The 16,230-nt window shown below is 29.0% G+C and overlaps 1 protein-coding gene across 1 annotated transcript; it reads right to left on the bottom strand.

Annotated features, from left to right (window-relative positions):
- Positions 1-4,627: 4,627 nt before the first annotated feature.
- LOC150024147 (protein NRT1/ PTR FAMILY 5.5-like) lies at positions 4,628-7,165 on the bottom strand. Its single transcript, XM_090296562.1, has 3 exons — positions 7,054-7,165; positions 6,748-6,968; positions 4,628-5,983 (listed from the first exon to the last, which is right to left on the bottom strand). The coding sequence occupies exons 1-3, from the start codon at positions 7,163-7,165 to the stop codon at positions 4,628-4,630; spliced, it is 1,689 nt and encodes a 562-aa protein (XP_090152688.1).
- Positions 7,166-16,230: the final 9,065 nt, after the last annotated feature.

Genomic DNA, 16,230 nt, shown 5'->3' with positions numbered 1-16,230 from the left:
TAAGTCATATAATTTTAATTTTTCAACCCAGACACTAATCATACACCACAAACACCCATATTTAGGCCAAAATTTGGAGCTTTTCCATAATGTTTCGAGGTAACCACACAAACCTATTAAGCATTAAATTCACAATCACCATTAGTTTTGTTTGAAAATTTGAATGGTCAATAATTATTATCTTTAATTTTGATTTTGAATGTTATTTATAGTATTATTTTAAATGTAATTTATAGTACAACTGTTATTAGATAATATATGAATTTGAGAAGTCTATTATGAGACGGTTTGTAAAGATTGTATTCTCCATTTGAAAAGCAACACTAAAATAAAAATATATTATTTGCTCACAAATTGGCAGAGTTATGGCCGGTATAACCAATCATTTGTCACTGTCCCGATTAACAAAGACAACAAACTAAGACAATTTTCTTTGATCTCAAGATTCTTAGGAGGTGGTTCTAGAAGGTTTTGAAGAACTAGAAAAGACCAAAGGATATTCGACGACCCAAAACAAAACATTAAAAAAGACATGTTAGAAAAATAAAGTAACTTTGTACATGTTGTACGAGCATTTGATGAGTCAACTTTTTAGAAGATTACTGGTGCATCAACTTCAAAGAAAGCGATATAATTATAATATGATTGTAAGAAAAATGTGGGTTGTCAATGTATCATTATCCAAATATAATTCTTCCTACGAAAAATGACATGTCTAATTGAGTCACTTCCATTTCCTCACGTATTTTGTGACATATGTAAATAAATAGAAGATTTGAGGATGGTATATTGAGTGCATGTAAAGAGAAAGAAAGAAAGAAAGGAAAGAAGAGAATGTGAAAAAAATTAATTTGAATGCATAAGAAGAAATATAATGAAATACAGCATAACTAGTTATGTAGATAAGTTAAACAATTACATTTTGATACATTATAAAAAACTAATTGAATATAAACTAATTTTAAAATAAAATAATTAATTATTAAATTGATTAAGTTAAATATTATTTTATAAATTATAAATTATTAATATTTAAAATAATTTTTATCATTAATAAAAATTTATAAAATAACTTTTATCTAAAATTTTAATTACTAACTTTTCAATTTAAAAATTATTATAAACTTTTATCAATAGTAGAAATTATTCTAAATGCAATAATTTTTATTATAAAATAATAATTAATTTAATCTATATAATATTTTATTATATTTTATCTTTAAATTAATTTATATTTAATAATTTTTTATAGTAAAAACTTTAGTTTAAATATGTATTATTTTTATTTCAATCAATGATTATGTGACACTCATGATTAATTATGATTATAAGACAATATCGTTAATTATAGGTGTTTTTTATATATTTTTTTACTTAATTCATTTTAATCAAATAACCTCTTTTCTTTTAATTATTTCTTATTTCTTTATATTTATTTCCATTATAAGAGAAGTAACTTTATAGTCAAATAAGTGCTAGAGAACCATTGAACAGTGAGAGCCTTCTGAACTCAAGCCAAGTGACTTTTTAAGATAACAAATATTGAAAACAGTTACTCTTATTTCGAAGGAATATTCCAGAAACATGAAATCTGATAATGAGATTGCAATCTATGAGCATAAAAGGAAATGAAAAAGAAAGTCTTAACCTAAGGGGAAAAATGTAAAAGAAAGATACGAAAGCATAGTGTTTAATTTTAATTTAATTAGGCTGTGCATTTCGAATTACTTTTGGTCAAGGCAAATGCAGAAGCAAGTGAATGATATTTGGTTCATGAAGTGTGAAGATGCAGGGGCTTAGATTCAAGAGCAGTTACTGATGTAGGTGCTGGAGAGGCTAGTAAGTCTGAAGCTGAATGGTATTTTTTGAATTTTTTTTTTTTTTTTCTGTAAGGGTTGGACTACTCCTAAAGTGATCTTTTAATTTTATTTTATTTTTCCAATAAAAAAAAAAGTCTGAAGCTAAATTATATGGTATGCAAGGGTGTACAAGTGTTGAGCTTAAATGGATCCATAAACACTATTCAATCTGAGAACCAATGGAAGGGGGCAACACACTAGCTACGCATTTGTTGTTCACTGCAACATTTTGCTATGCACGATCGTAACTATGGGGTTGTTTTAAAGTGTAGGAAGAAATGTGTATTGTGTTGCATTGGTTGTTAGTTAGAGTAAGAGGTAGAAAGGAGGGGGAATTTTGTATAAGGATTGGATATCCTTGAAATGATTCCTTTTAATTCAATTGATTTTTTGCTGATAAAAAAAAATAATTATTATCAGGATTAGTTAAAATATTATTCGAACAATAATAACAAGTAGTCATGATCCATCATTGATGATGTTGAATATCATTCAAAGATTCATCATAAAAATATAGGAGATGATCTTCTTCTTCTTCAACATGGCCCATATGATCTTCTTGTTCTTCAACATTTTCTTCAACCTGGTCTTCTTCTTCAAAATGGCCCAGATGATCTTCATGTTCTTCAACATTTGCTTCAACCTGGTTTTATTCTTCTTCAACATGGCCTTCAGGATTTTCTTCATCTATTGTTGACAAAAACGGAATTATGATAACTATTATTTTTAAAATGATAAGGAAGTTAGAGATGTGTAAATTAATTCAACAATAAAAATCTACATTTATGACTCATTATTTAGCAATAATTAATATTTAATGTCAAGTTACATTATAAGAAAATTGCAATTTTAAGCTGTATAATGAAGGAATGTTAAAGCACCACAGGTGAGTCCAAATATTCCACTTCATAATAGGTTATGACGATAAAGATTAGTATGACATGGAGATAAGTCAAATCAGTTCATATTAATATTTCCAAAAAGCACCTTTTTATTTAATTTCTACAAACTTTATTTTCAAAGTTTTTCATCCATCCTTTTCAAATTAATGCCATAAAATGCATGGCTAACGATCAACTTTTGCTAAAGAAATTGTAAATACTATAGTAGCATTTGTTGTTAGTTTTCTACCATGAATTAAAGGTCTTGAATAAAATAAACGAACAAAATGAAAGCAAAAAAAAATAAAGGAAAGAACATACGTTTGTAAACTAGAGTAAGTTTTATTGTGTAAAGATTGTTCAACTTGATAAAGTAAGTCATCAGTTGCAAATGAAGTCTTCAATCAAATAAGAAATAGGAAAATACATATCAAGAAGATAAACATGAAATAAAAAATTCTCCTACTTTTACATGACAAAAGAAAAATAAAAAAAGACATAGGTTAGAATAGTTCATTTTAGCAATTTCCTTCATAGTTTTATATGCTTGTTTTCTTGAATGGAGAGACTCTGTGTTCAGAGAAGTCTTACATTCACTTTTAGGGTGGGAATGTGTGCCACATAAAGGCTATATAAGAAAGTCTCCCCTTCATGTAAAATCACACCTTTGAAATAGAAAACAAACTTTAAATTAATACTGGAAACAAACTGGCAGGCAGGAATCGAATCCAAGACCCTCCAGAGACCAAGGAAGCATCAACCACCACTAGACCAGATAAGGGTTGGGATATTCCTGAAGTATCCCCTTTAATTTATTTAATTCTTTGCTGATAAAAAAAAATTGTCATGAGTTTAAATTTGGATTGAGTAAATATTTTTCTTGTGTATAAATAAATTTTAAAATAAATGTTTTTCTTTTCATTTTCTTTTTTGAGAATATTTTTACTTAAAAAATTCTTTATGGAGTTTTTATGGGCATTTTTCCCCTATACACTTTTTATTATGTGAAATTTTTTATCCATGAACTTGTTTGACTATGGTTTATCTTGGTTAGAAACTCTAGGTTGGACCGGATGAATTTGACAGGAGTGTCGTGGGAAAAAGAAGCGCATATTCATTGTTTTAGACAATATCTACGTGTATTTGTTGTAAAAATGTTTTAAAAGAAACAAAAAGATTGAAATAAAAAGAAAAGACAATAAATATATTCATAGGTATAGGTATATATATTATACCCTGTGAATATATTTATAGTGTGTTTAACCTAATAAGTATTAAAATATTTTATTTTTAATATAAAAACAAAAGAACAGTAAGTTTTAGGTCTGTTAGTTTTGCATATATATGAAAAAAAATGTCTTCTACAAATTTTGTAATTCCATTATTTTTTGCTTGAATACTGTTAATATTTGAGATAATTGAGGATATGTGTGTCTATTAAAGGAAAATGTAAGGTTAATATGCAATTGACCTATCCTAACTCTACTGATATTTATTCTAAATTCACATTCTTGCCTACCTATTAATAAAGATTAATTATATATTAATGTTAATTTTCCTTTTAATAAACACACAATTATTACATATCAAATATATGCTTACTTACCTTTACCATTCACTAAATTTAAACAAAACTAATAGAATATTATAATTTTATATTAAACGAACTTTTCTTGATTGTACTAAAAATTAAGAAAAAAGTTTCTTTGAAATCATAAACACAGTAAAAAAAATATATATTTAACACTTTATAATAATATTTTTAATTAAAAAATAAAACTTAAACGAATAAAATATTAATTGATTAAAGTGTGTGAAGTATAGGTTTTTACTATATTTACGGTGTTAATATAGTATCAATATGTATTTTAATGAATGATTATTTATTCATATATATTTACCTTGCAGATCTGGTTGAGCAGCATCTTCTGGAGATGTCTCCTTGTATGTGTATCTGAAGGAGTAGTAGCCATAAACTGGGAGGAGGGCAGCGTTCAATATGGCCAACATGAGATAGAACCTGTCTAAATGGCCAGTGTCGATATTCTCCTTGAACCAACTTCCACCCAAAGCTAAGACAAATGGAATAAGGAGGAGTTTGCCAATACCATTCACCAATTCAATATACGAATCCGCAAAACTCAACATTGATTTTGCTACGTGGGCATCAAATAATTTCGTTAACCCCCCTTCAACAAGTGCCTCCGTCATTCCCAACAATACAAACTGAGGAACTAGGGCTGTGGTGGAGTGTTTTTTGTGCTTGTTTAATATCAAAGACAATCTATAAAATTCCACCTTCCGTGCTACGAAGCAGCAAATTACGGCACACACCATTCCAAAACCAATCCTTATAATCGAAGTCAGGACTACAAATGTTTCCGACGTAGAATGTGTGGTTCTCGTACTACGCAAGCCGACCATGATCAAAAAGCAGATGAATCGCGACACTTTTTCCGCGGCAACCTTAATCAGAAAGAGTTTAGAGATATCATAGCCTTGGGTAGTTGTCATGCTGCCTGCTTGTGCGACAAAAAAAGTGTTCCCAGTAGCCACGAGTAAACTGTAAGCAAAGAAGGAAAAGCACAGGTAGATCATAGGAACAAGGCTCTTCACTTCCCTCACGTCCTTTACCGAGCAAACCTTCCCATCCCTTTCTTCCGTGTCCGGAGTCACTTCAGGGACAAGTATAGCTGCTTTGTCCAACCACCTGAATAGACATGGAACTCGTGGCTTTAATCTCATTCCTTTACCGTTGTCATAACATAAATTGGTCCGCACATTACCCTTCCAGTAATAACCATTCTCTGAGGCTGGATAATTTGATTCTCGTCTCCCACAAGCTGCTTTGCAGATTCTCAAGATTTTGCCAAAATAGCTTTCATCAGACACTTGTTCGTGCCTATACTTCGTACTACCAAAGAGGAACAAAATATAACACCCTCCCATTAGAACTGCTGAATTTCTGAACATAATATCGTAATAGTGATTGGAAAACTCAGTAAATAGTATAACCACGTATCCAATAACCAATGGAGCTAACAACCACGTACTTGTAAGAATTATACGTATGAGGTAGGGCTCATTTTGGTTTTCTCTTCCTTCAATTATCTCTTCCACCTTATTTTCAAGAAAACTGTCTAAAAGCGTTTGACCATTTTGCCCTATTGTAAGGAACAATATGGCTGCATAGAGTGCACCAGATGATTTTGAATAAGCTGATATCCATATTAGCATTAAACCCTGCCATTAGAATAAGAGTTTTTTTTGTTTTGTCACGTGTTGATTTCTGATAGAAAAAGGAATATCAAAGAATATATTATTGGTAATTCGAGAATCCAGTGAGATAAAGGAAAAAGAAAAAGAATCTAGAACTCTTCGAAAAGAGAACAATACTCTTCTAACTCATTTCCACTAACTAACTCATTCTCTCTACTAGTGTGTCTCATTCTCTTTCTCCTAGGATACCCTTGTCATATTTTGGGTCTTTCATTTTTTCCAAGTATATTAAATGCATAAGCATCTTGTTGATGCATAGATATCTTATAATTTCCTTCCCTGAGATAGCAGCCTTGTCCTCAAGGCTAATATCAGGAAACTGAGTATGCAACGGAGCTTCATCCTCCATGTAGATCATAGGAACAAGGTTCTTTCCCTTCCATCTAACAAATCATTGCCTAACCAGTTTATTATTAGTAACATGTAGATAAAGGAATATCAGAGGCTATATATATTAATAGTAATTCAAAAGCTCAGTGAGATTGAGACTTCTTGAAAAGAGAGAGAAAAGTACTCTTCTAAAAGATTTCTAACAATAATTCAGTCTAATTCTCCCTACTCTTCTCTCTTCCCAAATATCGAACTTCTCACTACATGTCCATCATAACACCTCACTCATTTACTAACTAAATCTTATTCTCTCAACTTGGAGACTACTCTTTTTCCCTTAATGTAAACTTGACCTGTTATGAGCCTTTCAGTTTTTTTAGAGTATATGCATATACTACCTCGATGGAAGCTGCAGCGCAAATACTGATCATAGTGACGGGACCCGTATATGCTTCTGAGATTAGAGAAACAAAAATGAACAGGAATGATGATAGACCATCTTGTAGAGTTCTTAAAATAGCACTTATTCGTAGATCCTCCACCAGCACTGAATCTTCGTAGTAATCCATCATAGTAGAGAACACCGAGAATTCCACAATGCTGTAGCTTGCTGCCAAAGCTGAAAAATGTTAAGGGTGAAAGAGTTAAGTTAAAATTTAGTTCCCATAAACAACACAATTAGTTGCATATACTTTAATGATTACCGCCCATGAAGAGTAGGGTCTTAGACTTGAATAGATGTTTGAGTTGACGCAACAAATTCTTCATTAGAGCAAATGAGAATTTTATTTCTGAACCGTTTTCTTGCAGCGCCATGGAGATGATAGCATGCAACTAGTTACACAACAGAGCTAACAGAATAAATAAACTTTTAGAGACAAGTGTGATTTGTTCACCACTTTATATTTTATCGTAGTTCCTTCCTGGTGGATTCTGAGAAAAACAGAGGAAATTGTCATGTTTTTCTCATTAGAATAATGTGTGAATCCTAATTGTGAGATGTGAGTAATAAATTCGAGAAACATGTTTGATAACTCACACCTAAAGTAATAAATTCTAGACACGTTTATCATTTGGAGACCCGTCGTCAACGAAGGGCATATAGAGGGCAATAACGAAGCTGTTTTTTAGTTGAGTAATTGATAAATGTCTAATTTCAGTAATATTTCATATTAAAATATAGGTACTTATGAGGATTTATTGCTAATCTACATATAAAATAATCCCTAATTTATGAATTTATACTTTTTTACATTTTTTATGATCTTTATTTGAATAAGAGTATTTTATTCCCAAATTTGGTGTTAATTGCAGATTTCTAAGGAAGATTGGAGATTTGGATTAAAGATGAATGATTTGAGCCAAAAAGATAAAGATAGAATGTCCCAGAATGGAAAAAGATGCAAAGAAAGATTGGGCCTTTTTTATGTTTTATCATTTAGCCCATTAGCGCGACACAATAAACAACCTAACCCTAGAAAACTAGGATAAATAGAGGGCTAGAGGCTCAACCTTAGTGTGCCAGATTGAGAGGAAAACACCATAGAGTGAATTGTAACCCAATTGGGAGAATGGAAGGTGATAGAAGTATGCGTGGCTAATTCTACCCTTTGGGATTGGGAGTAATCTGCTCAAACTCTTATGTATTGAGGTGATATTTTATATATTAATATTCAGTTCTTGATTGATTATTGGTATTGTTGTTTTACTTTTAATTTTCCGTGACAAATTGAGAATCTTAAATCTGACTGGGAGATATTTTTAGGGTTCGGACCTAAACAACAATACTTAACATTTGAGTTGTTAGGAATAGACTTGAAATGTTAATTGCTATTAAACGTCTGAGCTTTTTAAGTTGTTCTTATAATTATGCGAGGGATCGATAGTTAGGGGACATTCTTAAGGATTTTATATGCGAGGAATCGATATAGATGATTTTTATACGGGCATCAATTTCAATCAAATAACTTAATATTGACATGCTAACCAAAATACATGAGAGTGAGAGAGATGAAACTTAATCCCTATTTTTCCAAATGAAACAAGTAATTCTTTGTCTGTTTTCTTATTGATCATTACCAACACAACCACTTTCAATACACTTTTAATTGTTTTGTTCTATATTAAGCGATTATTGTACTTGATAATTCACTGTTCCTTGTGGGATCGATATCCGTCCTTAGGGACAATTATTACTTCTGACAAAGCGGTGCACTTGCCGTAAAAAGTCATCAATAATAAGTATTTTTTATTCATACAAAGAAAAAAAAAATCTACAAGATGTTGGAACCCTAATATAAAAGTACAAAAAAATATCTCCAAACTTGCCTTTTGCATTATTAGCAATAACACTTTAAGTAAAAATAACCTTAAATATACTTTGTGTAAAAGGACCTAGAACTAACAAATCTCAACAATTTACAACTAATGCTCCTTAAACCTACATAGATAAACGATCACAACACCTATAGAATATCACGAGAATCTTTACAAGTATTAATATTTTAGTTAACATATATTTATGTAAATTATGATATTTTTAACAGTAATTTAAAAAATAAAGATGTCATTTTTTATATCTTATACCTCAAATTTCAATTCCACTTTTCCTTCTTTTTAATTTGCACTCCAAATTTAGTTAAAAAGAAAATACACTCCCTTCCTAATATTTCAAACTCAAAAATTACCACTAAAACTATAAAAATGTCCTATGACAATAACTTGTGATGACGATCATTCCTGATGAATTGTATAACGCAATTGTAAGAATGGTAACTATCACCATTTAGTATGTATATAATTGTAAGAAATTTTGTGATGAAACTATATATTGGTGCTAAGTACAATATAATAAATTTTTCACTTAATGCTTCTGTGTTGTTACAATAGCACAGTCCTTGTCCTAGTCCCTCTCCTACTCTATTTAATAGTTTTGACTTATGATCATCAATATGTCCTATATATTCTTTTATATATACTTTTAAGTGATTTATATATCTACAAATGCGTGCGTAAGTTAATATTCTTTTAATGTTACGAAAACTCTAATATCAAATATTAAATAGGTTGAGTAATGTTAAAAGTTATTTAATATTTATATGCGTACAAAAAATAATTAAATTATTTTTCATAATTATGTTTGTGCATCTTTAAATGAGTATCTAAATTACTATTTTTAAATTAAGAAAAACATAAGTAACATTTTTTAACTACGATATTACCTGACTACATTTCCAAAATGCCACTAAAGAAATAAATAAATAAATAATTTAAAATGTTGTTAAAATCAACAATATTTTTTAAATATTAAAAAAGAAATAAGTTAACATTTTTTAAATGTTATCAGAAATATATTAAAAAATATTAATAAGTCCTTTTAAATGTGTAGTTTACACGCATTGGTAAATATGTAACTACGGTAAGACAATTTCTTCCTTCACTTACCCCCACCTCCATAAATATTTATATTTCAAAATTACCCTTCAATAAAAGGTGATGTACGGTTTTCTTTTTAATTTTTAATATCGGTAATTTTACAAACTCTAAAATAAAATTTAAAATATAATTTTTTATTTTCAATTTTAAAGTTGGAAAGATAATTTTTCAGTTTCAAAATATCACTACCAGAAAATCATGAAATAGAAACTAAGTTTTAGATACCAAAATAATTAGTTACAACAGTAACTAAATTAGAGACCATTTTAGAAACTAAAAAAAAAATGGTTTCTAAATTAGTTTCTATTTTGTTAAATAGTTTCTAAATTGGTATCTAATTAACAACTAAGGTTTTAACTACCAATTATTTAGTTTCTAAATTTGGTCTCTAAAAAGGATTTTCGCAAACTTTGAATGTATAATGAAATTCAATGCTAAATTACAGAGAAAGAAATCAAGGAAACAAAGAAGCAAAACTGTTTTAAGATGATATCAGAATAACAATCGGTTGTTTCTTCGAAACAATCGGTTGTTTATACCAGTTAGAACATAAACAACTTAAAAACAGAATTTAAAGAGTTAAGGACAAGAGATAAGCACACAAGCAATTTATACTGGTTCAGTCTTACACCAAGAGCTACATCCAGTCCCTAGAAACCACTGGGTATTCCACTATGCAATCAAAACCAGATTAAAAACACCACACACCAAAGTAGTGACCTTAAACCCCTCAAGAAACACACTACATTTGGCAAACCACACCAAGAATGTTGATCTTGAACACCTCAAGAACACACAACACTCCTTGGCAACACCAATACAAAAATACATTAATAAAGGAAGAAGGGAATAGAATACACCCGAGTATTACAAAGCTTAAAGTTCAGAATTACAACCCAATCCTATTCCACACACTTAAGAATGATCACAAACTCTTTCAAATCTTGGAAAAACTGTTTTGATAAATTCTTTCTCTTACTCCAAGATTAGAAGCGTAAAACCACATTTATATAGACCAACCAAGTGGTCAAAAGCATTTAATAAAGGAGTCAAGTTAGTTAGGATCATTTAAAACATATTAAAACCGCTTAACACAATTATGTTAAGGTTTATAGGAAAATAATCGTTTGTTTTGTCGAAACAATCGGTTGAATTGACTTGACAGCAAAGTCAAGCTTTTCAAAACCTTTTCAAAAACTGCTAAGGTAAAACAACCTGTTGTTTCGAAATTTCAACATGTTGAAACTCTGTTGTTTCAAACAACCTGTTGAAATTTTAACAGCATTTTAGAAAACTCATCTTTTCAAAAGGTTAAAGATTCAAATGAACTTGGATCATCTTAAGGAGTGAATTAACAAGTTTCAAAAAACTAAACAACACACACACACCCAACAACAAGGTCTTCAAGCTTTCCTCTTAGATTTGGAGACCTCAAAGCATCTTGTTCAACAAAAATTTTACCACTAAATGGGACAACATCGTGTTTAAAATATGTGAGGATTAAAATTAACAATTTAAAAAAAAAATCATAGCCAAATGAAGTTATTCAACAAAGATCTGGAACTTAAAATATGGTGCCTAAATAAATAAAAGTAAATATATATTAGAGTTAAGGGCTAGTTTGTTAAATACACTACAAGAAAACAGAATATTAGTTACATAAGATTTATGTCGGCCAAGATAATGACACGAATTGCGTCGCTAACCCATGATAAACGAACACAAAACAAAGGTTATGTGGGTTAGTCCAACCCATGACAAGCGCTAAGAGAAAGTGAAAGAAAAAAATTGTGTCGACTGGTGCGATGCAAGAAAAAATAAATAAATTATTCCAAAAATTATATTATCAATTTAATTGACACGTCAGTATAGAATTTGTAAATTATGTGTCAATTTGACCGACCATTTAGGATCAGAAAATAAATATTATATCTTATATGTGTTGGCTTAGCCGATGCATAAGTATGATTTTTTTTTCATATGTATAAATATATTTGTGTTTAAAATTTATTTTAAATTTTTTTAATTTATAATATTTTAATAAATATTAATTTTAGTTTTGAATAATTTATTTTAGAGATGAAATTTAAATTTTTATATAAGTTAATTTTTTTTAATAAAAACTCTCATGTTAGACATCACTATACAACTTGACATCTCTGCTAGGTTGACACCTCAAGTAACAACAATCATCTACCATCACATGAAAAAAGTATTATTAAAAAAAAGAAAACAGAAAAAAAATACAAAAAAATATGGGGGGACTAGACCAAAACTCGTATGTTAACAAAAACGATACATAGGTAGACTATACATATTCATAAAGAATTCTAAGAACAGACTAAATGGAAGCCTATTATACCAATGAAACGATTCTCTATGAATAAATCCTAAATTAGCCAACTTATCAACACATGCATTCCCTTCACGAAAAATATGAGTAACCCTAAACTTGATTTTCCCATAGTAATTAAGACAAGTATTCTATTGATTACGAAACATCCATGGAACATTAGTCCTAGCAGTAAACGCAGCACAAACCAAGGTAGAATCACATTCAAGCCATAGCATGTATAACTACATAAAACTCAGCAACCATAGCATTCTGAACTTTAAGAAACACACAGAAAGCACCAATAAACTCCCATAGAAAATACCTCCACAAGTAGCAAGACCAAGATACCCCCTAGCAGCCCCATCAGTGTTAATTTTAACCAAGCCTGGTGAAGGGAATTCCCATCAAACAGGAAGAGGATGAAGAACTTTACCAGTACGAGTATTAATACCAAAAAACTTAATCATGTTGAAATCCAACATATCATTCTTCATTGAAGCTTTAGACGAATTTTCCACTAGACAAGTTAAATCTTTAATTATCGAAATAGCCCTAGAAACATCAATCTTATCCTTGAAATCTAGCATAATTCCTCATACGCCATCTCATCCAAATAGAAAAAGTTATCACAGCAAGCTTAATCAATTTAATCAAAGGACTACCATCACTCTTAATAAATATAAAAGTAATAATTGACTAAAGAAAAGAATATGTATTTAACTTTGCAAATTTTATATAAAATATAAAATATTATACATATTTTAAAGATGTAAATTTGACATGAACTATCTAATGTAAAATTTAATGGATATATTTAAAAATAAAGAAGCAATTATTGTGGTAAAATTTGAAAGCAAACTTAAGAAAAGAAAACGGCATGATTAAACCTTGTTTTGGTAACTTTAATAAAAATATGAATCTCATAATATCTCTAATCTATAATGGAACAATTTATTTTGAACCTGAGATTTCCGTCCATGGTGGTTCAAAAAATGTGACTTCTGAGAAATGAAGCACCAACCAAATTTTAAAGATTTACCCACAAAGTATATAATAAAAGCATTAAGAGTGAGTGAGTCAATAATTTATTCTTAATTGTTAGATTACTACAATATCGAAAGTGTCTCAAACTTCACCACATGTTATATACATGCAAATTGAATATATAGCATAATCATTCTTTAATCATTGGACCTTCTTTTCATTCCCTTATGCAAGAACATGTGACTAATCCAGGATACCAGTGTGTTTTACCAGCTACCATGTAGGACATAACATGCAATAATTGAAAATTTTATCCTCTATCGTAATAGTAATAAAAGAAATAAACAAAAAAAACATGAATTCTTATACTCAATGAATATGATCTCAAAATTTTTAGAATGTGTGGTCAAAACAAGAGGGGGTGAATTGTTTTCACAAGTTTTTGCAAACATTAGAAGTAGAGTGAAAAGTTCTGAAAAAATCAACTAATTGATTTTCTATTCAACTGGATAAAAGTTCAGTTTTATTGTTATTTATAGAAATTCAACCAGTTGTTTTCTCGAAAAAAAAAAACAGGTTGTTTATACCAGCAAAGAAAGAACAATGCTAAAAACAATGTATAATAGAAGAGATAGAGAGATTCACACAAGGAGATTTATATAAGTTCACTATTAACCAAGAGCTACATCTAATCCTCAACTAACCACTAAGAATACACTAAGTAATCAAAGCAAGATTACAAACATACACCAAAAGTGATGATCTTGAACCCCTTAAGAACACACACCAATCCTTGACAATACCACAGTTTTCATAAACCCTTTCTGAAACTACACAAAATTACAGAGTTCAAAAAAAGGAAATAGAGTACATCTGGACTTTATAAAGCAATAGTACAAAAGTATACAAAAACTCAGTCCTATTCCACACACAAGTGATTTTGATTTTCTTGAAAACGTTTTTTATAAGCTCTTTATCTTAGGTTTTTGAAAATATAATAAAACAGTCTTTACATAGACTCAAGGAAGTGGTTAAAACTGTTAAATCATAAATAAAAAATAGTTAGAATCATTTAAAAACAATTTCAAACTCTTAACAAAATTCTCTTATAAAAACAACATATTATTTTCCAAAAAAAACATATTGAAGTAAGTTTTATGTTAAGAATTTCAAATAAAACAGTCAGTTGTTTTATCGCAATAACCATTGTTTTAGTTTGACAACAAAGACAAAATAAAGCAAAGTTTTTCCAAAAACATTTTGAAAACCACTAAGTGTCAAACAACCAGTTCTTTGGATAATTCAATAGGTTAAAAAACTTGCTTTAGCCTCAATACCTTTGAATAACAATTTTTTTCAACTAGTGATTTGAAAAATAACTAACTAAAATTTCTTATCTTTTAAGAAAACATTTCTTTCAAAAGTTAAAATATTAAATAAAATAAATTCTATTAATCTAAATTTCTATATTTTATACATTAATTTATTTTAATATATTTTTTATTTTGAAATATAATTTTCTATTTATTAAAATTTAATATGGCCCGGTCTTCGTTGGCGGAGGAGGTACCTACAAAATGCACTTTGATGCCTAAGTTAGTTTTTGGTATATCGTGGGTGAGAGCAATAAATATTGTTCATTACATACATTTTCCTTAAAAATAGTGTATATTTATAGGGTTACAATGGACCCTTGGTATTTAGGCTAGATTAGGTCAAGTTAAATGATGTTGCAGTCCATCTCATTCCTACTACAATCATCATCCTAAGGTTTACATCACCTTGTGTCATAAGAACTAGAGTTAAACCACTCAAATTTAAATAAAACCACTTTTTTATTCGACCAATATGAATTGTATTCGACCAATAAGAGTTTATGTTAAATAAAACCCTTCCTTTATCTATTAAGATTCCACAATAATTAACTTGATATGAATGATATTGTTACCCTTTAACATAAACTCGATTTCTTGGAATCATTCCTTCCTTTTAAGTTTGTGTCACAAACTTGTATCTATTTTTAGAATGATATTACTCAAGTTATAATGCTTAAAGAGACCGTATTCTTGCTATAAGGAAATTGACAAAAATTATATCAAATCTTTTTAGTTAGTTGTTCGAATCAAACATTCGTAAGCTTAATATGTGTAATGATATTTGTGTGATTCTTGTAGTTGTCATCATAATGTCTTGTTTTTTTTATATAAATTGTGATGATTTTTGTGACAAATCTTGTTAGTGATGAAACATGGGCATCACAAATCTAAATAATTAACATAGCACAAACTCATTTTTTAATGGAACTTAGCGACAATATAGTTTCATCACAAAATTTCTTACAATTATATACTAATTGTTGATCGTGACTAGTTTTACAATTGCGTTATACAATTCATCATACTTTATGAATGAATGATTGTCATCACAAGTTATTGTCAGAGGACATTATAGTTGTAGTGATAATTTGAGTTCAAAATATTAGGAAGGGAGTGTATTTTCTCTTTAACTAAATTTGGAGCGAAAATTTAAAAGAAGGAAAATTGAAATTTGAGGCATAAGATAAAAAAAAATTGACATCTTTATTTTTTAAATCACAGTTAAAAATATCATAATTTATATAAATATATGTTAACTAAAAATTAACACTTGCGAAGATTCTTGTGATGTTCTATAAAAAGTTGTTGTGATTGTCTATCTATGTAGGTTTAAAGAGTACTAGTTGTAATTTTTTGAGATTTGTTAACTTTAGATTCTTTTAGGTAAGACATATTTAAGGTTGTTTTTAATTGAGGTATTATCAATAAGTAATGCAAAAGTCAAGTTTAGAGATATTTCTTTGTACTTTTATACAAGGATTCAAACATGTCTTAAAGGCATTTTTATTTTATTTTATTTTTCTCGATAAAAAAGCACTTATAAATATCATATTTTAAATAAATAAAAACAATTCAAGAATTTTCCTAAAATTATGAAAAATAGTGGACTTTTTTTAAACTGGCGCCTACTATTAATAAACTTATTTTTGGTGTTTTCATTATATTACCGAACTAAAAGGTCATTTTAGATAATTTTTAAATATATCATATAATATACTAAAATCTTTAGATGATGGTTGGAAATGGTCTCA

The sequence above is a fragment of the Phaseolus vulgaris genome, chromosome 10, assembly GCF_051622355.1.
Source record: "Phaseolus vulgaris cultivar YP4 chromosome 10, ASM5162235v1, whole genome shotgun sequence".
Taxonomy (NCBI): domain Eukaryota; kingdom Viridiplantae; phylum Streptophyta; class Magnoliopsida; order Fabales; family Fabaceae; genus Phaseolus; species Phaseolus vulgaris.
This window is presented reverse-complemented; position numbering and strand designations above follow the sequence as displayed.